General features: G+C 38.5%; 3 protein-coding genes across 16 annotated transcripts in view, besides 3 other annotated features; 1 reads left to right on the top strand and 2 right to left on the bottom strand.

Annotated features, from left to right (window-relative positions):
• The window catches only part of jim, a 45,962-nt gene extending 36,412 nt beyond the window's left edge, over window positions 1-9,550 (top strand). For 4 of the 7 annotated variants that reach the window (NM_001275292.1, NM_001275294.1, NM_168964.5 and 1 more), the window contains one exon: window positions 305-2,806. In NM_001275292.1, the coding sequence (NP_001262221.1) occupies window positions 305-1,225 (921 nt within the window). In that variant the 3' untranslated portion in view covers window positions 1,226-2,806. Of the gene's footprint in view, window positions 1-301 lie in introns of all 7 variants that reach the window. The other 3 variants (NM_143699.4, NM_001259959.2, NM_001275293.1) reach the window with 2 other exon arrangements.
• CG14448 (uncharacterized protein) lies at window positions 9,536-10,344 on the bottom strand. Its single transcript, NM_141161.3, has one exon. The coding sequence runs from the start codon at window positions 10,260-10,262 to the stop codon at window positions 9,645-9,647; it is 618 nt and encodes a 205-aa protein (NP_649418.1). The 5' UTR covers window positions 10,263-10,344; the 3' UTR covers window positions 9,536-9,644.
• A 333-nt stretch (window positions 10,345-10,677) lies between these two features.
• Window positions 10,678-10,709: a mobile genetic element.
• A 442-nt stretch (window positions 10,710-11,151) lies between these two features.
• Window positions 11,152-27,180, bottom strand: part of SPoCk (Secretory Pathway Calcium atpase) — a gene marked incomplete at its 5' end in the record, with an annotated part of 38,188 nt that continues 22,159 nt past the window's right edge. For 2 of the 8 annotated variants that reach the window (NM_001370004.1, NM_168963.4), the window contains 4 exons: window positions 13,548-14,995; window positions 15,048-15,363; window positions 19,959-21,672; window positions 25,067-25,247. In NM_001370004.1, coding sequence (NP_001356985.1) covers window positions 14,251-14,995; window positions 15,048-15,363; window positions 19,959-21,648 — 2,751 coding nt within the window. In that variant the 3' untranslated portion in view covers window positions 13,548-14,250. Of the gene's footprint in view, window positions 13,524-13,547; window positions 14,996-15,047; window positions 15,364-15,544; window positions 15,719-19,958; window positions 21,673-23,411; window positions 23,469-23,645; window positions 24,046-24,379; window positions 24,747-25,066; window positions 25,248-27,180 lie in introns of those variants that run through there. The other 6 variants (NM_001259958.2, NM_168962.4, NM_001170025.1 and 3 more) reach the window with 6 other exon arrangements.
• Window positions 12,253-12,387: a mobile genetic element.
• Window positions 18,145-18,674: a mobile genetic element.

Below are 27,180 nucleotides of genomic sequence, written 5' to 3'. Positions count from 1 at the left end.
AGCCCGCGTAGGCTCTATTTCTCAAAATCAATTTAAATTGTGAACTTTAATTTCTAATGTCAAAGCAGTAGGCCTCGGTAACCATTGTTAGAAAGTCCTAATGCTTATAGACATGTACATATGTCAAATCTTATTCGCAGATTATTTTATAAATTATTTAATAAATTTATTAGCTAGCCACTTCTGAGATCGTACTGAAATTTCACAGTGCTCTTGATTGATCTTATCATGAAATTGAGAAATCGTTCCTGAACTATCTACCCTAGTCTGAGCTCTAATCTATCAATTTATTTTCACCAAGCAGGGCGATCGTCCATTCTGTTGTCCTATGCCCAACTGTCGTCGGCGCTTTGCTACGGAGAATGAGGTTACCAAGCACATCGACAACCACATGAACCCCAACACCACTAAGGTGCGCCGACAGCAACAGCAGCAGCACCAACAACAGCAACAGCAACAGCAGCAGCAGCAGCAGCAGCAACAGCAGCAGAATAACAACGCTGTCGCCCAGGTGGCCAATCACCTGATGAACGACGCCAAGAGCCTGGCGGCCCAACAGTTCCTCAACAACAACAATCCCTCGGCAGTGGACAACAAGGCCAACATCCTTCCGGTGCGCAGTATAGCATCCAACGCTGCGGCAGCCGCTGTTGTCCAGCAGTCCGTAGTAAAGAACGAGCTCTATTTTCCGCAGTGCTACGGACCACCCTTCCAGCATCCCTTTCAGGCACAGCAGCAGCAGGCCCAACAGCCCAGCGTGGCCCACGCAAACGGAGGACCCACTCCACCCGTAACCGTAACGGTGGCCAACTCTGTGGCATCCGGCGTGGTGGTTCAGCAGAATGCTTCTGCCTCTGTGGTAGCCCAGTGACATCCCACCACTGCAGCAACTGGGGCACAACAACAGCAGCCATCGGCGCCGCAGCAGCAGCACCATCCGCCGCCACCTCCGCCCACGTCGACCGCGCATCACATTGCATCAGCGGCCGCCGCTGTCACCGCGGTCACGCCCTCATCCGCCCACGCCTCACCAGTTGCGGCGCCACAGACTGTGACGCTCTCGATCACGCTGCCGCCGCCACCGGCCTCCCATACGGTCCATCCGGGTCACCCGGGTCATCCGGGTCATCCGGGCGTGGCTAACGGGGCAGCGCCTCCGCCACCAACTCTATCACACGCGATTCCCATTCATCCACACATACACTCGATATTCGGATCTCTATGATGTCATCAGTAGGAGAGACAGGAGCCGGAGGCAGGAATTCAAAGTTAATAAACACAAACTATTCACCATACTTCATAGGTTCGATTAGTTCTTTAGTATTAGACGCAAAACAAATTCTCCTAGTTTTTAAAACTAATCTTAAAATCACAAAACACAGTTTGGTAATGGCAAACGAACGAACCGAGAGGAGCTGAACAGAACGCAAACAGGACGAGTACTAGTCTTTTTGAAAAGGACTCTAAACTTCTTTAATATAAACCATGAACATAAAATGCAAATGGTCAATGTGTAAGAGAAGTAATGAGCAGAATGAAGGAGAGAAACGAGAGCCAAAACACAACGTTATACGATTTCTATTTGTTTTAGCACCCCAACAACTTTTAAGACTAAAAATACATCAAATATTTATACACACAAAAACACACGGACACTTTAGTACAGGCAAATTTCGTAACCCTTAATTTTGGATACAATTAATCGAGGATATACCACTTAGGCGTAATACTAGGATAGCTCCGATACAATGAGTATGAACATGTGACGTGATAGATAGGGCAGCTATTTGTGGCGAAGGCAGAAGGGGCAGAGCAAAAGGTTGATGGCAAAGAATAGGATGGGGAACGCAGACGTTGGCGCTGAGTAATTTGATTTTTGAAGCAGCATCAAAATTTGAGTTATATATACTTCAGATATGTTGATGTATTGGAGTTTTTGTTTAATGCGCATGGTTGATCGATTTACGCTTGGCTCAGCCAAGGGGATTAGCCAATGGGCCACCAAACTCTTATTAGAAATTTCTTTTTCATTTCAATTGATATGTGATTTTTAAAGTGTATAAATGAATACTGGAATGCAATTTAATGATACGATAAATCAAGTATAAGTTATGAAACCTTAAGTACATTGACTTAGGATTCATTTGTTGTCTTCCCCAACTAATTATGTGTAATTTATGTTGAGTTTTTATTTAGTTATTAGGCACGCATACGTTTAACCCAAATATGTCCACACTTTTGCACACACAAGGCAGACAAAAGAAATCAGCTGGAACATCTTGTTTATCAAGCAGGCAAATTCGAATGTGACTCTTCAGGTGCCATACACAAACATAAACAATAGTCAAAAGATTATGGATAATCGCGTATCAATCCTCCAACTTATACTCAGTATAATCTACCGTAATGATGACCACCCGATCCCCACCATCTAAGTTCTTCCCCTGCCAACTGTGTGGATATAATCGACAAATTTAGTTTCTTAACAAATTTTCCAATGTACCGTCAAAGCATTTATAACTGTTATTGATATTTTAGAATATGTTTCCTAAAAAGTATACATATTTTATGTATATGTAGAAAACACCGTGGAAGATAAGAAATTATATTCAGTTAGTCGTTTCACTTTATCAAGTATCTACTCATTATTTCATAAATTTAATAATTAGTCAATTAAGTTTCTAATGCAATCAAAGTAAGTGCTCCGAATACGGTTTGTTTTCACTGTTTTAAATTTAAAGTTTATGAATTATGTTTGGATATTTTATTTAAATTTTTTCAATAAAACAATTATATGATTTATCAGATTTTATTTTGCATTATGTTTTCAAGTATCCTTTGATTTTATCCTTACCAAAGTCTGTTTCTTATGATTCCCCTCTCCAAATGGGGCAACTCAGACAATTCTGGCATTATACAACACTACGAATTTTCGGCTTGGGCAGGCGTCTGGTTTTTGTGATACGAGTGTCGCTGCAAAAGTTTCGGCAACAATGGTTTATTCAAAATTGTACATAGAATGTTTTGGCAAAAATTAAATGTAACTCTACAAGCAAAAGTTTTATTAAAAGTTTGAATGAATTGTTTGACATTGTAAAATATTAAATTACGCCTACGGTTACGGTAAATTTAGTCAAAATTTTAAAATCACTTTTTAGGCACATTAAAATTGCACATCTAAATCAAAATTGAGAGCGGATCACGACGAATAATCCAAAAATATTGCATGCTCCGTCACAGGCAACCAACATCCAAAAATTGATATGGTACCCAATATGGTGGCTTTTATTGGAATTAGACAAAAGGGACTTGATCAGAATGATCTGATCAGCATGATTTGCTATAAAAACACAAAGTTTATCATTAAGCTCTAGCAAACCTTTAGGCCTTTTAGACAAAATTTTATTAATCCTTTCGGCTTTAAAAAATCGAAAATGTAAAATCGATAATAACATACGACGAAAACACACATGAACCCTTTGGCTTTAAATCAAAATTATGTTTAGTTTTAGTTAAAAAAAAAACAAATGAAAATGTTTATGAGAACGTTTATATCAAAGAAAATTATGGCAAATTATGCTATAATTCCAATAAAAGCAAAATTTAGACTGAATGTCGCTGTGATAAATGCAAATTAAAAACAAACCTAAACGTAAAACTTTTGTACATTTTAGGCATTAACACAAAATTAAAAGCATACTCCTAATCAAAAAAAATCATAAATTTAGGCGCAACAAAATCTAGCATAAAGACAGAGACTAAGAACAAAATTTTAAATGCTCCAAAATCATTTTGCAGAACATACTGGGAAATACAAATTGTCCTACCATGTTCTGCAAACACTTATAGTTTTCCAATTACCTATTATTTAATATACTTTGAATTTTGTTTACATTACTAGTTTGATTAAGTATTGTTTATTTAATTTGATAGTTGCTAACCAAACTGAATAGCAAACATGAGTTATAAGAAAGCTGCACAATGTAGTACACCAGCTGCTTCAGTGGAATTTTGCTCTTAGAAGTCTTCTAAGAAGCATCAGTAAGTGAAGACAAGACCGTAGATCACACCGGCCGTGACATTGAAAACATAGAAACTGCATTCTAAGGTACATATGTACAAATGTGCATTTATGAGAACGTAACAGTTGAGATGGGGAAACATTTGGGATGACTCAAGCCTAGAGTGACAAAGGGGCTACGACGTGACTAACCGGATAGACCAGACCGAAACAGAACCATAATAATGTAAAACCCGGACAAACCATCGGAGGATATAAATGCTGCAGATAATTACTGATAAAGAAATAGGAAAACCAATCAAAGTTACACGCATACCTAACAAAAAACAATAGCCCAATTTAAATAACCAAGAGTACAAATACAAGTAATTTTTATAGCAGAAATTTTAATTGCAGTTTCAAAGAGCCATAATAAGTATACATAAGTAACGAGTAACCATATTGCAAACCCAAGAAACACAATCACACAAGGTAACAGAGGCATGAAAAAATACATATTAAACTTGGCACATCAAAATCGACAAAGAAAAATCAGACTTGACAAAAGTAAAATTATCTAGAATCTGCGTTTCGATACGAAATCATGACACCCCGAAAATCCAAAACAAAAAACTAAAGTGAAGAACATAAGAAAAATCCTTTCTTCTTAAAATTGAAAACAAATTATAATACCGATGAATAATATATGAAAATGTCAAAATAATATTTGAGAATATTTCAGAAGTGATTACATTTCCGGCTTACATTTCCGACTCAGAATATACATAGCTCAATACCAGAGACAAGCAATATTAATAGAAAATGCCCACAACCAACATACAAACATCAATGAAGCAAACTCGAAACAGAAAATATTAGGGATAAAGGGCAGTGTAATCTAAGGAAAACTCAGCCCTTCGCCCTAAGATTTCCAGAAGCGAATGCATTATAATTGAGTACAGCCGCTTTCTGCAATAGTGATAATAGTTTTTAAGTCAACCACCAAGCATAAAAGCAACCAACAAACAAAATATAAATCAAGAGATCAGCTAACAGAAGAGATTATTAAAAAATAGATAAATACACATTGAAATAGCAACGGTAAGAATTAAAATAAAAACTGAGTCATTATAATGACGATGATTCTGAATGATAACAATTTGAAATGATAATATTTGATAGCACACAAAAACCCATTCAACATCTGTTTGATTTGATTTGAGATTGTAAAGATTGTAAACACCCAGCTTACGGATTGAATTCCAGTTACAGAAATATTTTTAGTTCAATTACCAAAAATTCGAAAGGGAAGCGATTACCGAATAAAGAAATGGATTGATGTCACTCAAACTAATGAATAAAATAAAACAAATTCAAAGCAAAAGCAAAAATAGTTTCAAAAAACGAAGAAAATAGAGTATAGCATATGTAAAACCCTAAACTCTTAAATTATATGTATGGTGTATTATATTTTTTAAACTATTTAAGGCATACTCTCTATATATATATACGATATATCTACTTATATTTAACGTAACCCCTTAAAGTTTGTGACAGCAGCTAGCTGCGTATATAGGAGGAACTACAGACTTTTATTGAATTGAACGCCAGTTAAAAACTAATACAAGATCACAGAAATTCAAACACATCTTGTTTTTGGCTTATAAGCACCCCAAAAGTGAATTGAAATGACGAAATGAAATCCAAAACAAAACAACAATAGCCTCGTTAGTTGTTAATTCCGCCTATGGCGTTATTGATAAAAACTCTATATTGAAATTATTGCAAATATCTGATCGATCAAGGCATAGAAACTGTACTGGGTCCAGTGTATATCAGAGTGTCCTAAAAGTGGTGACAAAATTACCTTTTCTACCATTCAAGCTGTAAGAATCAAGAGAAGAAGACACAATCTAATCCTATAGGGAAGACTTCTGAGCTTACAATTCGAGCGAAGTTCAGTTTGAATCTCTGCGGAACCAAATTATAATTAATCGCCTTCAATTTTTTAGTCAATGGCCCAAACTCATTCTATGCCTATGAGTACGTTCATTTTTTGCAATAGACACCATGTGCCCATAGAACAAGTAATTTATTGCAGACAGAAATCAAATAATTTATTTATATTATATACGAAGTTGTTTTTGCAACAGGAACGAACCACAAGCCGAAAGAAATAGTACCGAAAATATTTTACAGAATTTTTACAAGAAACCGACAAACCAACAAGTAAATACAGCTCTTAAATAAATAGAAAATCACAATATCAGCAAACACAAGCATAGAGGTACTAAAATAAACCAATCAGACAGCTTACAACTGAAAAAAAACAGCAAAAAAAAAATAGTAAAAGTCGACGAAAACGCCGAAAAAACAAACTAAAAGGAGAACATATAGTAACATTTACTTACAGACATTAAAGTATATTCCATTAAGTGTTAAGTAAAGTATTCAAATGAAAAACTCATTTTAAAACGTGCGCTTGCCTGTGAGCGAAGCAAAGATATCCAATCATCACAAGCGATGATTTACGATAAGTTCAATAACCCGATGGATGGATCAGATCAGATTAGATTAGATCAGATTAGATCAGATCAGATTCTGATCTGAAGAACGAACCGAACACAATTTGTTATGTTGGAATTACTTTTATATATACGTTTGTAATTACTATGAACGATTGACAGGGACTACAATTTAATAACTACCATAGAAATAATAACTGAGCAGTGTCAATAGAAACAAATTTTATTTATGCATATAACAATGTCCGCCTCGAAAGCGAGCAGGAAAGCACTTATTATTAATTGTAACTCAACTGAAACTGTACATAAGCAACCACAAACTGCAACTGCAAATGCAATAGTACCAACGTAAGTAAATCAATTATTTCACTAATTTCGCTAACATATAGCTAATGCACCAAGAAAACGAAGAACAGATATGCCCGATCACCAAAGGAACGCTGAGCCGTTCAGCTGAATGAGATAGGTACGATCGAGTTTCATGAATTTACGCTATGAGTTTAATCAGCTGAAAAAAACATATCCCATGCAGAACTACTGACCACTGCTACCATAGCCGATTACGTTTTTGTGACACATCCAAAACAAACTTTAATTTGTTTTTATCAGAAAGTGAGAATTTCATTGCGGACTAACAGCAAACGTTTTAATCGAAAATCAAAGCCATCAGCCGAATCAAAACCAAAATAGAATCAAACAAAGCAATAGTGATATTATACTACCAGGATCAGGACGAGTACCTGCCCTGGGCCAGCCAATAGCCAATAGCCTGATACAAGTAAATAACAATAAACCGAACAAATCTTTTCATTTACAAGATATACAACAAATGCAACGGATACCGCAGCAGCAACCATAGTACAATAAAAACACTTTTTTCTTACCGACCGACTTTTATACAACCGACAGGAGCAAAAAACCCAATTGAGCATTCTAATAGCAAAGCAGCAGCGGGATGATCCTCATGAGGTTGAGGATAGAGGTGATGATGAGATGGATAGATAGCAAGATACAAAGCAGATTGAACCGAATCAAAAATAGCGACAGAGGCGATTTTAAGTATACAACAAGCATAAGGCAAGAACAAGCAAGCTAACTACCTATATACATATATTTTTTAAAGAGGCAAATGCAAAAACCGAGAGCAGAAGTAACAATAGCTAAAAGTTGTTAAGCAATTTCATATTTGAATTTGTATCATTTTGAATCGATTAAATGTAAAAACCAAGTTATACATATATAAATAAAAACCAACGCAGTGAAAATCAAAACAAACGAATGAAAAACATTTTTATATTACAAGAAACAAACTAGAAGAACAAAAATCTCACTTTCCTGGTAAAAATTGAATTAATTGGTACAAAAATAATAAAAACAGATTGCACCAAAACAATAAAACTGGCTTACCGATATCAATAACAACACACGATGTATACACTTTGTTCGCGTTTTGTATAATCTTCAGTGTTAATTTTTTAATCTAAACCAATCCTAGTTTGATAGTTCAATTGTTGATTTAGTTTTACACTTACAACTACAATAACCGGGAAACAAAAACGAATAGGATTTTACATAGGAAAGAACACCCCTGGCAACTATTTCGAATATTAAAATCATCTTCATTTCGGCTGAATCAAAAATGAGGTTCGTAACATACCACTTATTAATTTGCATAATAATAAATGTTTCTCTAAACTATTCAGAAAACATATTCTACATAACAATCTAGAGAGAAAAATAAAACGAAATTATTGCAAACCTTACGAAGAAAAGTTTTGGGACAAAAACTTGCTTTCAAGCGACAACCGATGTCTTTAGATATCAAAATCTGAAAAAGAAATGGTGACTTAACCACTGGCATTGAATAAAAAATACAAGAAACATGTCTTGCGCAAATTATAAATGCATTGATGTATACCTTCTCGGCGATATTCCAAATAAAATTCTCGGAACAACACTAATCTCGGTCATTGCAAAATTGATTGCATAAAACAATGTATACTCAAGTCTTGGCAACTATTTAAAAAAAAATTCACGTTTAATTCCATTTTTCGGAGCAACCAAAAACAAAAATTAAATTTAAGCCAATGTATAAGCATCATTTTTTACATAAAAATTAGGTAATACTACAAGTAAATACTCTAGGACTTAAAAATAAGCAAAAATTAAATGAAAGAAAAGAGGACATCCAAAAAGCGATAAGCAACTTTGAGTATGAACGAAACGTAAAAGGTTAGATGAAAAGCGAATAGTGAATAAACAAAATTCACCGTCATGAAAATAAAAACTACTAAATCCAAAAAAAAGGTCAAATTCAAAATTATAATTGTTATAAGCAAATAAAAACACACTATATATCCAGACAATTCATTACACCAGCCAAACTATAAGTAATCCCTTAGATTACGCATACCAAAAAGAAACACCATGGGACACGCAACTACCACCAAATCACACACCAACATTCTCCACCACACACACACTCAGACCCACACAACTTCCATTGGTTTAGATTTTAAGCATCATTTTAAACTTAATCGTCAGCCAAAAAAAAAAAAAAAAACAGAAAAATACAAAAAGAATCCTATCATGGCAGTCCAAAATTAATCGAACTCACAAAAGAATAAATAAGATTTTAAGGCAAGCAAATATTACCGCGTCAAAAATTAATATTTAAGCAAGTAAACTTATGCAAAATCTTGCGTCGTCTAGTTTAATGTCGTAAAATTTTACTTTTTGTAACAATTAATTAACATTTAAATATATATTCTGTACCAAGCAAAAGAAATGGTAAACGCAAAAGTATTGTAAACATCTATTGAATTACTAATTTCGAAAAGAAAGAAGAAACCAATTTTTCAATAGCTCACCAAATATGAAAATGGAAAAACCAATGCTACGGCGAGTGCAACAAAAAAAAAATCAAAGAATTTCTGGCATCCAAAATATAGAACTACTAAAATACGAACCCATATTATTATACAAGAAAATGATTTGAAATAAATTGAGTCTTGTAATATAGAGGAACTAGTTTCTTTGGGAAGACGGTTGCAATTTTTTTGGTAAGGAAATTTGTAGATTCTTATACACAATCTAAGGAGAAAATATAGTTCTGGCTGCTAGCACGTCAAGTCAAACTTAACGACTCCGTCGTAGTCTGGACCAAATTCAAAGATTGGCTTTTTTTCCCACGGTCGGTTAAAGCTCGCGGAGTAGGTGGTCTGCATGTTACTGATCTCGTCCAGCATTTTCTCGCACTTGAACCGAAAGAGGTAATTGTGTGTCTTCGTAAGATTTCCGAAGGCTTGCAGTCTGTCCACGTCCAGCGGCTGCTTCGGAGGACCGTTTTTGTCCTTTTCGCCACTCGCGTGTATAAGACGCAGTCGAGGAATTTCCTGGAACTCCAGGGTATTGGTGGTAGTGAAGTTCCTCTTGAGTAGCTCATCGTCCACCAGGTTCAAGCTAGATCGCCTATTCCTTATAAAGTTCTTGTAAGCCAATTTGCGATGATCCACAAACAAGGGTACTGCCTCGGCGCCAACGAAGGGTGCAGTAGTGTAGGTGTCGTGGCAGAGCGACCTATGGAGCTCGCAACCACTCACACGGAGTCCTGGCAGGATGGCATTGCTCTGCTCCTCGACTGCGTAGCGGCGCTCCGCCCAGTTGCCAATCAGCACCTCCTTGCCGAAAGGCGTCGAGGCCATGTCGTCCGCCAGGGACTTTTGGCTTTTGTTCATCCTTAGCCAATATGAAAAAAATGTTACTACTAAATGTACACGGTCGATTAGTTCAAAAATTAAAACTACATTAAAAGTCTTGGCCTTCTTAGCTTACCACTAATTTTGGATTTGGTACTTTGGAAAGACAAATCTAACCCAATCAAAATTAAAGAGAGAGGAAGATAGAAAAAAAACATTATTAGTTATTATTAGTTATGCGTTACTCAACTAGTGATGATATGAAGATATCCCAAAAATAAACAACAGAAGACTCTTTTCGAGATTGCTCAGTTGGGCAATATATACATATGTACATTATGGAGTCGAAAGCACTTCCTTCTACTGTTTCTACTTATCTACTTCTCTTCTTTTCTCTTTTTTTCTTTTCTCTTCTCTTCTCTTCTTTTCTCTTCTCTTCTCTTCTTATCAACTCTTCGCAACTATCACATACCCGTTACTCAGCTACCTGTTACACACTTTACTTTACGAGTAACAGGTCTACAAATTGTGAAAAAAAAACTAAACTAGGATTTCATAAATATTATTTTTAATTAATATTTTGGTTGTCCGATTTTGATTAAATTAAAACTGCTTTAAAACTGATGGCTTTGCGCTATATGGGCAGGCTACTCGACTTGGTACTTTATATGGTCGCAGAACTTCCGACTAAAAAGTTTAATTTTAAATTTCTTAATACCTTTGCAAAATTTAAAGTACGTTTCTTCAGCTACAGCAGCGATGGGATGGCATGCTTGCCCCCGCAAATTTTAACAAATGCGCTTTTGACATTACAAATAATGCCAAAACTGACACATTTACCGAAACCACCACCAGTTTTATTTTTTATTGAAAAGGCCCTCAACACCATTTTAAAAAAAATATTAAAGACAATGACCTCCAAAATACTGTACTACATAAAGTTTATTATATTCGGTAAATACATACTTGTTTCACGATATTCCGCAGATTAATATTAAATGTATGGTTGCCATTGGAAAATTCATTTTATGCCTAAGATCTTGTCCCAATATTGTTAAACTTATAAAATGATATACACTTGTAGAGGATAGATTTAGTAAAACAAAACGATGATGGTTCAATTTACTTTATGCCATTTCTCATGGTTCTTATTATTCTCGAAGTATTTATGAATGTATTTTGAATTACTCTTGGTATTTATCTATATTTTATAGCTTAAGTTTAATAGCACAGATAGTTATAGTTAATTTTTATAGGTTAAGCGTTTTTAAAAATGGATTTTAAGAACTCGTACCATTGTCATCAATTGTACATTTCTTTGCACCAAACTAAACTATTTTAGTAAATGGTGAATTTAGGCAACATATTTTTCGGAGCTCTTAAACTAGGCGGTCTAGTTAGACATTTAAACTTACATATATATTAATAGACGATCAATAATATTTCTGTGGTTAAGAATTCGTTTAGTACCATCATTCATTATAAGTCGAATTTCGGACTTTGCTTACACATAACATTGAGTAGAGTTCAGTTTAAATTCCATAATGTATACCTGCTTTGGCTAACATATTTATTTAATTTGGTGCATTTTATTTAATCCTCCAGACATTCATATTTTTTATTCTATATTGATACCCTTATTTTTCTAATTATTGTTACCATTGTGGATGAGACGTGACTGAACGTGTGTGGGCCTGTGTGTCTCTGGTTTTCTGCTTATGTACTTTTAGTGAGCTTTTATGCGCTGATATCATTATGAACCTTCAATTGCTTGATCTGTTGAACGAGCTCTCATCAATTACTTTTCCATGTTTTTCTTCTTTTTTTTTTGTATTTTTAAGTTTTTTCATTTTTTTTTTTTTGCCATGATATGAGTGCGTTTTTGTTGAGCGTAAGCTGATCTTAATGTGTGTGATCAAATGAAGTATTTAACGATTGGTCCTTTAAATGCGATCTGCAGGGTGCGCATAAATTGCTATAACCAAGTTGAAATTTTGTGAAAAATGTTGAATACAAGCTCATTCAAATAAAAAAATGAAAACGCTAAAGTCCAATATCTCGACTATAAATACCCGTTACTCGACTAGTGGGAGTGCCAGGGAAGTATTTCAAAATTGTTTTTAATTATCGATAAAATTTATAAAAAAAAATATCAAAATTAAAAAAAAAAACTTGGATATATCATTGGGAATTGACAAGACTTATAACTTAAAAATATAAAATCATTTCTAGAAAATGAAGCCGTGGCAGTTATGGGCCGCGCTTGTGGTGGTCTGGAAAATTACATGCCTAACCTCTAGCTTTTATAGCTGCCAAGATTTCTACATTTATACGGATAGACATACGGACGGACAGAGTGAGCAACAATATATATTCTTTGATAGGGTTTACATTTCTACGAATACAGAATTGCCTTTTACTTTTTTAATAACGGGTATAAAAACATGGACAAATTGTGATATGCTTCCAGTGCAACAGTGAACTCTGAGTTGGTATGATATGAATTTTATGTCAATGATATTTAAGTTAATTTATAAGGGGTACCCAAGTATTGGTAATCTATAGAATTTGTTTATTTTTTCAAAATTCATTAATTTTTTATTGAGATGTATACTTTTGACTACAATCTGGATAAGCTTTAGTTGTAAATTTCTTTTGCCGTTTAGTAATCTATTGCATCAAAGTTCAATTTAAACAACAAACAACAGAATAGTACAAAGAACCATGCTTTCCTATGAATTTATTTTTTATTTAAGTATATGAGCGAAAATTTCTTTACATTCGAGTAAACGCGGTGCTGATTGCTTCGTATTTCTCATTTGCTTCGTGCATTACTTCGTTTTGGTAAGCCCATTAATCATGAACTTAATTATCAAAGCATCACATCAACGCCCACAAAGTATGCTGAAATTATAGCATTTTTGATTACATACAAAAATCTTTTGTTGATCTGAACTCTCCTTTTAAAGTTGATTTGGGATGAGTTCGTCAAAAATTGTTTTATTTTGATAGCACGCTAGAGTTTTGATTTGCCTCAATTTTACACAAATTGAATGCTTGCTTTCAAATACCGAATAAATTATTTATCAATAATACCAAAAAAAAGCCATGTTTTACGTTACTACGCCTCGCTTAGCTTTGTCCATTTCATGCCTTTTTTGTCTCGCATCCGTTTTATTTTTATGTATGTTGACTGTGACCCAGTGGTAATGCACTTTCCCGGTGAACATACTCGGATTATAGTAAGTGGTCACTTGTTTATAATCCGGTTGCTTCTCTGTGGGGAAGAACGAGTAGGATCTATGAAAATCAAAATCATAAATTAATTGTTACAATTTCTTTACAGTTTAAGTTTTATTTTTCAAAATTGAAATAATTTGTTCCACAAGTTGAGATGCAAATAAACATAAATTAAAAATTTGCATTCTGCACACTAGTGGTATGATCTGGTTTATGTGCTTAAAATAATATCACATTAAACAGTTTTTGCCGACATTGTAGATTATTAAACACTTCATATTGACTCAAATTGCGCGGTGAGCATTAGAAACTAGAGAAGCACTTAGAGATAAAATGAAAATAAAAGTTAAATAAAAAAAGCTTTGCAGCCCATTGTAGAACAAATAAATTGTATGCGCTTAACGATTTCGTTTATATATGTGAGCATGTTTGAATAAATGGATCACAAAAAATAATAGTACTACACAGGGTATTTAGATAATAAACACATTAAAATAAAACCAAACTCTTTGCCATTTATAAAACAATGCAAAAATTAAAGCGCACAGAACAAACCTGGAAGCTTACTTCAAATCTATGAAAATCCCTGCTGTGCAATCTGGTTGAAAACCCACAATAACAATTAAATCATTCTTAATTGGTCAAGTCAAATGTAAAATTAAACACACACATCCTTGGTCCGTCGCTCTTATTTTCGGCTTTTCTTTCGAACTGCACTTCTCCGCGCTCCTCGCTTGTTTTGGCATAGTTTTACTTTTTTAATGGATTTTTTTGTTAGTTATTTAATTTACTCGGTTTTGGGGTGCAAATCTTCTCTAGCGCTTGCGTTTTGTCATACAAAATCCAGCTCGGAGCGGGTGCTGTACATCTTGCGCTCCATGGTACGCTCGAACCATTTCTTTATCTCTGAAACAACCAGCACAGATGAGGTTAGGGAGACCAGGAAGAATATGTCATACGGCGTAAGAGCTTCCGTCTGGAAAACCATTTGCAGCGGCGGAAAGTAGACAACGAGCATTTGACCAATGATCGAAAAAGCGACGGCCAGCAAGAACATTCGATTGGTAGTGAGTCCGATGGTAAAGACACTCTTTGTCTGCGAGCGGCAAGACAGGGCGTTAAACATGTCGAAAAACACGAAACAAGTAAAGGTCATCGTTGTGTCCCGTTTGGTCTTTCCCAGCGTCCCGTCGGCCATTTCGCGCTGGAACACCCACAGCGTGCCCAGTACAATTATACTGGCACTAAGCAGAACGTTCACCACCACTGACTTTGTGATCATTGGCTGTTTCACGTTCCGTGGTTTCTGTTTGAGCACATCGTGGTCGACGGGCTCCACGCCCAGAGACTGTGCGGGCGGACCGTCCATTATGATGTTGATCCACAAAATCTGCATGGCATTTAGCGGGTTAGCAATGTCCATCAGAGTGGCCAGGGCAATCAGGGCCAGGGCAGCTATTGATGTGCTAAGCTGAAAGCGCACGAAGTTTCGAATGTTGTAGAATATGCCCTTGCCCTCCTCGATGGCGGCGCTGCATGAAAAGAAAGTTAGGCAAAACTCAACTGATTAAGTAATCCGCTTACATTATGGTGTGGAAATCATCATTGACCAGGATCATATCAGCCGCCTCCTTACACACATCTGTCCCGTTCTTTCCCATGGCTATGCCGATGTCCGCCTTCTTCAGGGCCACTCCGTCGTTCACCCCGTCGCCCGTCATGCCGACTATGTTGCCACTGCGCTGCAAGGACTTGACTATCTCCAGTTTGTGGCGTGGCGATACGCGGTAGAATACGCTCACGTTGTTGGCTACCTTGTCCAGTTGGTGCTCGTTCATTTGATCCATTTCCTGACCGGAAAGCGTCTGGTGATGGATTGTATCGATACCGATGAGATTCGCTGAGGAGTTAAAAAGAAATCTTGTTAAAAGCGCAGACTAATGCAGAGTTAATACGGAGTGCATAAACAAAACAAAACTGTGTTAGGGCAGACTGTAGAGGTGAGCGAACATGACTCACAAATTACGAAACACTTCCCTTTGTCCTTGAACCCAGTTCTAATGACTGGCACCACTTCTTACCTGTCACTAAAGGCAGGCCCTGTTGTGCCAAGGCAGTCAAGTAAATCTCTTTCATTGCATTTTCCAAGCAATTTGTCGAGCAACAGGCTGAAGCGCTGCAAAGTGGTACCCCTCCTGCCGTTGGCCAGGCAGGAATCGCGTGTGTCGGCACAGCTTGAAGCCGTCGACTTGGATCTTAATCCCAGAAGAGTTCAAAAACAATTGTTAATTTGTTGGGTATGCAGGCAGCGAGTTGTTTGCTCCTCGAAAATTCAATTGAAGCCCAAGCAATAAAGTTGAAAAACTTAAGAAGGAACGACCTACTTCCCCACACCCTTTATGCCAATACCATTTCCCGCCTCCATTCCTTTTGCACTCGAGCGCATATATGAAGTGCGCTCAATGGGTGGCAGCTGTAGGAGACAGGAACAACAATAGCATCAGCAGAACTTCTGCGAAAAGTCGCACCGCCATTTTTCATTATGGCGCCGGCGTATTTGTCCTGCCCAGAACCGAGCTCCTTGCCTTTCCCATCCCAGTGCTTGTCGTGTTTGTGCAAAATTTTATCCAGAGTGCACTGAAGTAAATAATAACAATCTGTAACAAAAGCAACAGGGTGTGCCCAACGCAAAGATGCGCGGTAAAATGAGCAAAGGGATGCGTAATTAAAACGCATTCAGCGACTTGAATCCCATTCGCCCGTCTCCCAACAATTAAAAGCAGACCGCCGCCGTCCTGAGGTGGCCAGGAGGTAGCCGTCTTCTCACCATTTTCCCCTTTTTCAATTCTCCGCAGGACTGTTTAAAACTTGCAGGAGCAGTTTGTCTCCTGGTCTCTTTACATCCTTTTGCCCTAATGCCCGAGCCGTAAAGGAGTCGGTAGCATGCAGACCGCGCCTTGGTGCCTTTCAAAGTGCGTCCTTATCTTCTCCATATTGTGTTTCACTGGACTGGTAAAATAAGTATAGCAACGCAATTGTTATTCTTTATACTAGTCTCTCAGCCATATCCGTCTGCATTAAGCATCGAAAATTTTGCCAGTTTATAGGAGCAATAGATATGACAAGGTTTGGTCTTACATTGCCTTACAGTGCATTCACACACATTGCCTTTGATTTACGTTAATGCCATATGAAACGTAAGTAGATACATTTTAAACAAATACGATCATGTGGATTTTCGTTCTTACAGGTTTTGTAAAATCAAAATAAATCACCTCTCGGTGGGCTAAAACAGTTATAAAGGTACATAACATTTTCCATAACTTCAGCATCTGTTTTAAAATTTTTTCTTGTACCCTTGCAATCATTTCAATGCCTTGCATAAATCCCTTTAGTTTCTATTACTCGCTCAGATCGGACAAGGACAACAGAATAACAAAATACGGGCCATAAATAACAATGCATTATAAAATATATCAATTCAGGTACATTGATGTAGAACTGCATCAATGTACCTTTCCATGTTTACCTGACGAATACGTCAAGGCAAACTGTGATCCCTATACAATATCTAATTTATATTATTAACTCGGTGACTACGCCACTCGGAAGCATTTATAAGTAACTTCAACCTCGGAAAGTAGCAGAACTCAGACTAATATGAATAAATAATAAAACAATGCATAATTATAGCGCCGGACTCTGTACTCGAACCTTGACTGAACAATACCTGCCGACATTGAAACCGACTTGGATAAGCTATAGACAATGACTAATGAGATAATGTTAAATGAGATTATTAATAGGATATAGTATGCTTTGTGAAAGCAAATAGAGCCCCATTTCGGGTTCTTTTCTGGAGTCTACCTTTACATAGGTGTTTTAAGTAAAAGTGAGGTTGTGAATAGCATAAAATACTAACTATAGATAGAGAGTGCAAGCATTAAGAATGTTGATACAAAAAGCGCAGCATAACCGCAACCGCGATTGACAGAATCGTGGGTGCAACCGGATGCAAAAGTTGCTGCAAAGTTTATGAAAATTTCAAGCGCATAAAATTGTGCAACAAGCTTTTTGTTCACCCTTTAACAGCCATCCACAAGAAAACTTCTCACGGCATTGGGATGAAAAGGGGTTCGGAGTAGAGTTGGAGCCAAAATCAAAGCGAAATTGTGTCCAATATTTTGATAAAACAAGCATGCACTCCCGAGTAAATACACTAGCCCATATTTGGTAGCTTAAGCCATCGTATGGCTCACGAAACAGTACGAAGTTTTCTTTGTCAGAGTCGTTTGCATTTTTACTTCCACATATGTATAGTTTTTGGAAGCTGGAGGAGCAAATTCTCCAAATCACTCCAAATTGTTCAGCGAGTTTTTATACGTGACGACTTCATTCGGCTGCTTGCAGACTGTGTTTCCATGAAAATGGCCATTATAAGTACTGGGTGAAAAAAACACGCAATCAACATGCAGGGTTATTTCCCTGAGTCCATACTGCACTTTCAAACGCACTTCGCTAATTGCGAGGAAGTTTGCAATGCTATGGAAATTTAGACTGATTAATGCGAGCATACACACGATTACAAATATGTTTTACCTTGTTTTAAAGGAAAATAAGATTCAAAATGAATAAATGAAATGAATGGTCTGCATTCATGAAAATGTATAATGCAATGCATAATGCTATAGTTGAGTTCCTCGACTATTAGATACCCGTTACCCAGCTAGTGTGAATGCGAACGCGAAATTTCATCATTTTTCTGGGATATCGATAGATATTGGGGAATAAAATGAGAAAAAATTAATAATATGAAAACATTTTGCAAAAGTGTGGGCGTGGTAGTTTTGGGCGGTTAGAGTGGACGTGGCAAAAATTTGTTTGGCTAATTGATAGAAATTTACAAGACTAATAAAATTATGAAAAAATATCGAAAAATGGTTAAAAATGTGGGCGTGGCAGTTTTGGGCGGTTTTAGAACATTAGAGTGGGCGTGGTAGCATGGGTTAACAAATTTGCGCTGCATCTTTATCTCTTAAATCTGTATGCTTCATCTTCTAGCTCTTATTTTTCCTGAGATCTCGACGTTCATACGGACAAACGGTCATAGCCAGATCGACTCGGCTTTTAATCGTAATCAAGAATATATATACTTTATATGGTCGGAAACGCTTTCTTCTACCTGTTACATACTTTTCAACCAATCTAGTATACCTCTTAATCTACGAGTAACGGTTAGCGAGCAAATCGATGTATATGAAGGGTACCAAACATAATTTGGCTTTGTTTGATTTTAAAATAGATTTATACGTACATACATTATATTGTATATTATACAATATATTTATACGTGATTATTGGTTTCTGAAGGCTCTAATTGGACAATGGTGTGGATAATATTCCAGCTCCAAGGATTTCTTAAAAACCACAGTCCTTTTTAAAAGTCATATATAAAGTCAGACTAAAACCGTTTCTGAGCTATATCTGAATAGATTGTGAAAAGTAAAAAAACATGTTCCATTTAGTTACTAAACAACACAGCTTGCACGATGACAGGGGACAGAAACAGACAAGAAAAGTAAATGGCAAAGCAATGGAAGTGATTCAATATTGAAGCTTCAATCAAGCTTCAATATATCAAAAACAAAAATGTAAGAGACAGGGACAAAGTCCTGCCCGCCGCAGATGCGCATATGATGGCTAGGATGCAGACGATGCTGGGTCTGTGATAAGTTCAGGGGAATGCGGAGATGAGGTCCACAGTTAATTATTTCTGACTGCTGACGACGACGTCGATGCTCTCTCCTATTATTTTCTGTTTTGCAAGCTATTTGATATGGAACGCCCCTTTTTGCCAAGGAACCCCAATAGAACAGCTACCTAGGGTTGGTTTTCTTTTTAGCTTTTCCATTTTGACGGTTTCTTTTGTGCTCTGTACGCGCTAGCTTTTGCAATTTGGCAAACTAGCTGTGTATTTGTGAGCTTTTCGGGCAGGAAAAATATTTTGTAAATTACCCAATACCTTACGAGATGACTTACGATGTTTCAACTAGAGCTTTGGGTGCATACCTTCAGAAATTAACTCACACTTATGTAAATGATTTAAGGAAAATATCCCAAAAAAAAACTTCTTCAGGCAAAAAGCTGGCGTGTCTAGCCACCGGCTCATATTCAATTAATTCAGTTTACAATGAAGTAGACCACACTCCCTTGAGCAGAGGTCCTCATACACTCCCGTATCCTCGATTATGTGCGAATTCTCATCAAATACAAAATTGGTTTGTTAGGGGAATGTTGAGAGCCTAGGACATGTTTGTTTACAAAATAAAGTTTCGCCTAGCTCAAGACAATAGATATAAACAAGAATTTTTGCGAGCAAAAATCTGCTTTTGACTTGAACTTATATAATTTATCCCGCATACAAATTTATTAAATGCGACTAAATGAGAGCACAAATTTAAAAAACCTATCTAACGAAAGATCTTAATTACTTACCAATGGCCAAGGCCGTTTCCTGGGCATCTCCAGTCACCATTTTAACACGCACTCCGCTCTGCATCAACATTTCAATAGACTCTCGAACAAGGGGCCTTGGTGGGTCAGTGATGCCGACTAGGCCGCAGTAGATCAGATCTTGCATGGACCGGCCCTTTGCCAGGGCCAACACGCGAAGGCCCTTGCGCCCGATCTCGTACGCCTCGGCTAGGAACTCTGCCTCGTTCTGCTTGGTAAGTGGTACCGTCTGGGTACCAAACTGATACTTGGTGCACTGCGGTAACAGGGTCTCTAGAGCCCCCTTGGCGAAGAAAATCTCTTCCTTGTTGTTGTTGTACTTGTGGATGCACTTTACAGCCATCATCTTCTGCTCCGAGCTGAAGGGATACTCCTGGATGCGAACGTAGTTCTCAGCTGTGGCGTACATTCCGTTCTTCATGGCTACCGCCACAAGGGCTCCTTCAGTGGGTTGTCCTAGGAGGGTGCCATTTTGTATGTAAGCGTTATTGCAGACCGCCCCGATTTCAAGGAGGTTTGTAATATTGGTCTTAGCCATCTCCACGTTGTTGCAATGCCGTATGTGGATTTCACCCTGATCATTGTAACCGGCACCGGTAACGTCCGCCATGTATCCGTCGGAAGTGATGATGATCGTGGCCGTCATCTCGTTCTTGGTCAAAGTTCCGGTCTTATCAGAGCAGATAACGTTAACGCAGCCCAAAGTCTCAACAGTAGGCAGCTTTTTAACGATTGAATTTCGTTTAGCCATCCGCATTACGCCAAGCGCTAGAGTCACAGTTACCACGATAGGAAGGCCCTCGGGGATGGCCGCAACGGCCAGTGAAACGCTGATATTGAACATTTCCGAAAGCGGCTTACCTTGTAGCCAGCCCAGCAGCATGATGACACCGATAATCAGGAAGGAGTAGAAGCTCAACTGAGCGCCTAGAATGTCCATCGACTTCTGCAGTGGCGTCTTCGGAGCCTCCTCTGCCTGCATCATTTTGAAGACCTCACCGAACTCACTGCGCTCCCCAGTGCTGACAACTATGCCCTTCCCGTTGCCACATCGCACCAGAGTGCCCATGAAGGCAATGTTCTTCATGTTGCTGTGGTCCTTTACGTTCGTATTGTTAAGCAAAACATCAGTAATTTTGCGCGCCGGCTCTGTTTCGCCGGTAAAACTGCTCTCGTCGATAGATAGGTCCACAGCTTCGAAAAGACGCACGTCGGCCGGCACCCGGTCGCCCACGTTGAGGTGCACTATGTCCCCGGGAACCAGTTCGCGTGCCAGGAATGTGTCTAGACGACCTTCCCGCAGGCAGTGGCATTCAGGGGGCACCAGCTTCTTAAGCTCCTCCAGACTCTTCTCGGAGCGGTACTCCTGGATAAAGGCCACCGTGACCACAATTAGGATGGCAATGGTTATGCTCACGGCGTCGTCAAACTGCTTCATGATTACGGACACCAGAGCAGAACCAAGAAGCAGCAGAATTAGCGGGTTCCTAAACTGCTCAATGTACTTTTTCCATGTCGGATCCTCCGCCACGAGCAGCAGCTCGTTATGCCCGATGATCTTGGCACGATACTTGGCCTCTGTCCATTTGAGGCCGGTACGCACGTCGACCTGCAGTCGTCCGGCGACCTCGGAGGCACTGTGGGTCGATGATTCCGAGGTGGACAACAGCATTTCAGGTGTGAGGGTAAGGCCCGTCTGCGGAAAGAAAATAGGACTATTAAATACTTAACAAAAAAATATTTAAAATGTAATTGCTTAATTTAAAAGAAACTCCCAACGTGAAAGGACCCACTTTCGACCACCAATTTTGGGCAGCGAATTATAGCAATTTCTATTTATTTTTGTCATGAAAATCAGTAGCCAACAACATGCTGTTATCACAACTATACATGTAAGTTCGTTTGACATCAGAATTTTTTTAAATCTTAATATCAATTTTGAAACATTATTAAACCATCCATCAAACTTCCATAAAAAAGCACCGCCCAACGAGGAAAAAACTAGAGGCAATCGCATCTTCAACATACTAAAATTTGATATCAAGTTCTGTGACGAAATTTTTTTTAATGCGATTATAAATACACCATCTAAAGTTCACTCATATGGAACTTTTTCAAAATAGCGTTAACATAGATAATTAAGATAGTTTAAGAATAGTTAGTCCGAGTAATAGAAACTGCTTTTGTTCCTTGATAACTTTAAAAAATAATTCATAGTAATGCATGCAATGCATAATAACCCCTTAACCAAATAAATCTACTTATAGCTTTTTTCCCGCAAAAGAGGTTTAAGAAGTGGTAGAAGTAGCGTTTTTGTGTTGACCTATATAAGCTACATCCAAAATAGAATGTGTTTTGCTATTTTTACACAGCTTGTGCATCATTTAAATAAAAAACTGATAATTTTCCCCTTAGCAATGTATAAAACAGCGTTTCTGACCATATAAGGCACATAAATTCTTGATCAGGATCAATAGTTGATCTGGCTATTTCCGTATGTCTATCCATCCGTATGAACATTATCCATAAATCTTTTAATTTTCCCTGCCATTTCTTACTATATTCTAGAAAATGGTATATTTATTTTGCAACACAGTAAAGGAGATATTTGCGACCATCTAAAGTATCTATATGCTTGATCAGTGTCAACATCATAGTCGTTTTAGTCCTGTCCATCTGTTTGTCCGTCAGGGCGTAGAAGCAAACTAGTATTTCATTAATTAAAGCTTTGCATTCAGATACAACATAGAACAGCCGGAAAAATTATTATAAATAATAGAAAAGAAGTTCATTTTGATCAGAATCCTCTCCTGCATGCAAACCGTTTCTTTAGTATATAAATTCTGCAAGGCTATATACACGTTTTCCGAAACTATCTTCTTTCCTTTTCATTGTCCCTCCAGTTTTTTATTTTGGATGTGTATTCGGATACGGAATACCACACCTCGCTAAGACTTCATGCTTTTTGAAAGTTAAATTTGTGAAGTGGAACTTAAAAGCAGCACTGGTTTAAAAAAAAAAAACTATGAAAAATAGTTGCGAAACGTGATTGGCATATTAGATGAGAAGCTTTCGCGATCAAACATTTGGTGCCCAAAAATCTAATGGGAAATGGTTGAATACCGTCAAAAGTCAATAGTTAGTAGCTCCCGCGTTAGCCGTATATCTAAGCCAGTTAATCGCTTAGTACTAGCAGTACCTGCCCAGGAAACCGGATAGACCTCACGTGGTGGAAGGGGGATAAGCATTACAAAAGCCACACTTAGCTAATTTGCACCCAGGGCTCGGGCTATAAACTTAAACAAATCGGGTTAGATTAGCAATGCAAAGTTTTAAACAGAACTTCAACTACGACTGTTTGAATTCCCCGTTTCAAGCTGCAGCAGCCTTTACACTTTTAAATGGGAGACTTATAATACTTAAAAGCCTCTGTACCTGTTCCTCAATGAAAATACTTATAGTGCGCCTAGCTCTAAGCATCTTTCACGGCTTCTGGAAGAAGAGGATCTCGAAGTCATAAGTACTAGACATTAGACAGATACTAGACAGTACAGACATACGCCAAAGGACCGATGAACATATACCTAAAAAAAACCGCCACCTCCAACCCAAACATATGTGCTCACAAATGGAAATAGGTACATATACAAGTTAGTGGGGACCACTTACGTCAGAGGCATTGATGACTATCATTTTGGTGGAACAGAGAAAGCGGCGGCGATGGGACGAATTCTTATTATTAGCGCGGGAGTAGATACCTTCCGACCCTCTCGCCACTCCGCATTCGGGATGCACGCCAATCGATTCTGGGCCAGGTGGGAGCGTGTTCTACCTGCTCGGTCACGAACGAGGTGGAATCATGAATACTAAAGTTTGCCTGCCACAAATACCCCTCCGCACATGATACGTGAGCTTAGATCGTCGGTGGAGCTTTGTGAAACGAATGGTTCCGGGACTACAGCCGTGGAGATCGCCCAGTTCCGCGACACCTAGTGGCAGTTCTCATTGTCAGCAATCGCTGCCTGTTTTTAGTACTCTCAAGCGGCTGAAAAGCGTTCGGTCGGCGAATCTGATAAGGAAATATTAAATCGAAAATCGCAGTCAAGCGACGTGGGTCATTGACAGCACTCGGTGGCCCTCTTCGCTTTATTTGATTTTTGGAAAGAACTCTAAAAGACGTCAAAAGGCTGAGCATACAAACGCATACATATGTATGTATGTAAGTTTTGCTATGGAGCCAACTCAGCTCCAGGCGAATAATAATTACACAGTGGATACTCGTAAAGAGTAAAATGGTCTCAATACATAAATTTTCGTTGCAAAGAGAAGGTTAAGAAAATAAATGTCAAATAACTAATATGCACATGTAGATGTTAACTAATTAATTTGAGATTAAAAAATACCATTCGTTCACTAAGATTTCTGAAACACCGACCATTAATAGCGTTCTTCTTGTTAAACTACGTCTTAACCAGTTTTCACTGCAAGTGGCATTGAAAGAAGACGGGAATTCATTCAGCAGAACTGCCGGAGAGACTCTTGGAATGTCCGACGCCGCCTGACGAAGAATTCTGAAGAGTTGCGGGCTAGTTTCTTCAGCCCGTTAGAAAATCGATAACGTGGTCCAGACTATGCGCTGCATACGTATGTATGTACACATGTGACTGACTGCCACCGGCCAAGAAGAGATGCTATTGCACTACAGAAATGCTATTGCGCTAGACACTTTCTCCGGAACACGGGAACGAGATGTGGGATCGCACGGAGTAACTTCTGATTGCTGCGTCGGAAGTTCGAAACACGACTAAACAAGCAGTTATCGGGGCAGGTTGTTAGCAAAATGAATTGATTGAATTGCGAACCGGGAGATGGGAGGATCGGGGTGCGGTGGAATTGAGTGGGTGGGAGCGACAACGGCAACAATGACAACAACGGAGATGTGGACAGGTGAGAGACGGCAGCAGAATAGGAAAAACAGGCGACAATCACGTTACAACAACAACAGCGGCACAAACAGTTCCCGAGAGTGCGGGAGAGGGACGCAACACTACTAACAGTGGGCGCATGCAGCACCGTTTCTTTCGACTCACGCGACAGCTTGCAGGGGGGCGCGGAAGGCTTAATTAAATGTGTCACATGGAGCACAGACTGTTTTGATTCACAAAAAAAGATATCGCCTTATTTCACTTATATGCTCCCCGTTTTCTTGTCGGTAGACACGCGCAACGCAGCAAAAATGACGAATGCGATCGAGCGACGTGTACAGACTGAGAAGCGTGCGAATGCGAGAGCGGGAGGGCGCCACTAACAGCACTGTGTGTGCTGTTGCGACGCAAGCCCAAAGTCGCGAGAGCAGCCTCGATGCAGCTGATCTCCAATTAGAATCCATTCCCTGTTATTGTTATTGCTGGATTCACCTATGCTGTGTGTGGGTGTGGGTCAAGTTTAGATTGGAGTCTGCGATTTGAACGAAAACACTACCAAATGAGAAACATTCTAACATGATTATCACATCTCTTAATGTTTCTATTTTTGAATGTTATTTTACAGAACTGCTCTGCTTCATTATTTTAAAATAATATTATTTGAATAAAAACTAAAAGGACATGGACGGCTGTTAATGCAGATAACGATACGGAAATAAATATTTTCCTCTTTGCGTTCCGCACCTATTGCAATATAATTGATCAAATTGATAATATAAGAATGCACTTCAAATATGATGCTAGTGGGATTAATGGGATGATCTCACTCGGGTGACCTGCACTTATTGGCGGTTTCGCTTACAATTGTTTCGCCACTGCTAATTACTCAATTACATGGATGCGCTATCTGCAGCGATCGCTTTTTTTGGGAAAGTCTGGTCATTGTGTCGCCGCCACGCCGACTATTTTCATATGCAAATGTCTACGCGGCAGCATGTGAAATTTCCTGATCGCTCGCCCATTAGCACCCTTACAATGTGCAATGTATAATGTACAACGAACATTCGCGTCGCATTTCCAGAGGCCTCCGCTACGCTTGACTTACTCGGCATTGCATAAGCAGTTATAGGCGAGGACGATTAGGTGATTCCAGCAATGATTCTGATTATGCAAGCCATTTTCAATATTTAAATGAGTATTTTTGGAAATATAAAGTTAAGACGTTCATTACTCACATCTCTTTAAAAATTGGGATAATGCCTGGAATGCCTGGAATGCGTACATTTCGTTTAATCTCTTACATCCAAGTATGCTGTCATTTTTTCAAACTTATATCGTATCGTACAAGTTCGAATATTTTTATGTAGCTCTTTTGCTTGCTGCAGCAGAGGCAGCGAGTTTTTCAGATAACTTGATGACCTTTTTTCGCCGCTATGGGCGAAAGCAACGGTTGACTAATGATGGTGCGATGACAGCCGACCACAGGGCCGTCGACAAGAAACCTCTAGAGTATTACTGCGTTTTCTGGGCCAGTTGGCAGTCGCTATTAATTTACGTTGCCTGCCTGGAAGGACACAAGCTGCTCACCAGGGAAGGGACATAGCTTTTTGAGAGGTTTGAAGCTCACTCGATGATTGCACCAACTTCCTAGAACCAATTACCTGTTAGTTACGGTTAAATACCATACATTACAATTCTAATCGATACCCGCATTCGCGGCACTAGAATTTTGTGGACTTCCTCAGTACAGCTAGCTATTGGCGTCGCACTGTATTGAGATTCACGACCAAGGGAAGTTTTGGGCTAAAGAAAAATCCATTAAAAAAGTGTATTTAAAGGGCCATCAAGGATTTCATTTCCTGGAGACTCTGTGTTGAGAACATTCCTCATTTATAGAAAATTGGCACGCATACTATTTCAATCAAGCGCTCCAAACTTTAACTCTGTGCTTTGAGGCAATACTATTCTCTTCAAGTCCGTGGCATGACATATAGCTATTTCACAGAACTTTGCAGGCAATTATTCCTCAATAAATTGTTGTCAGATATCAAATGGGTCGTCCCATTCCCAGACGTGGCTACGCAGATACACAATACTTTCAGTTATAAGTTTTACAGATTGACTCAAAAACTGACCACTAGACGAGACGCATTCATCATCGCAATCCAATAGCTCAGCTGGCCAGACGACTACGACGACGATGAGAAGCAGTGGATGCAGTTGGGGGCGTTGCCAAGCCACGTAACGCGAAGCGGAGGTCCCAAGCTGTGCGTTACTTA

This window comes from Drosophila melanogaster, chromosome 3L (assembly GCF_000001215.4).
Source record: "Drosophila melanogaster chromosome 3L".
Lineage (NCBI taxonomy): Eukaryota > Metazoa > Arthropoda > Insecta > Diptera > Drosophilidae > Drosophila > Drosophila melanogaster.
This window is presented reverse-complemented; position numbering and strand designations above follow the sequence as displayed.

What these genes read in the sequence shown, in the direction of transcription:
- CG14448 (NM_141161.3), bottom strand. Translation starts at nt 10,262, where the DNA reads ATGAACAAAAGCCAAAAGTCCCTGGCGGACGACATGGCCTCGACGCCT.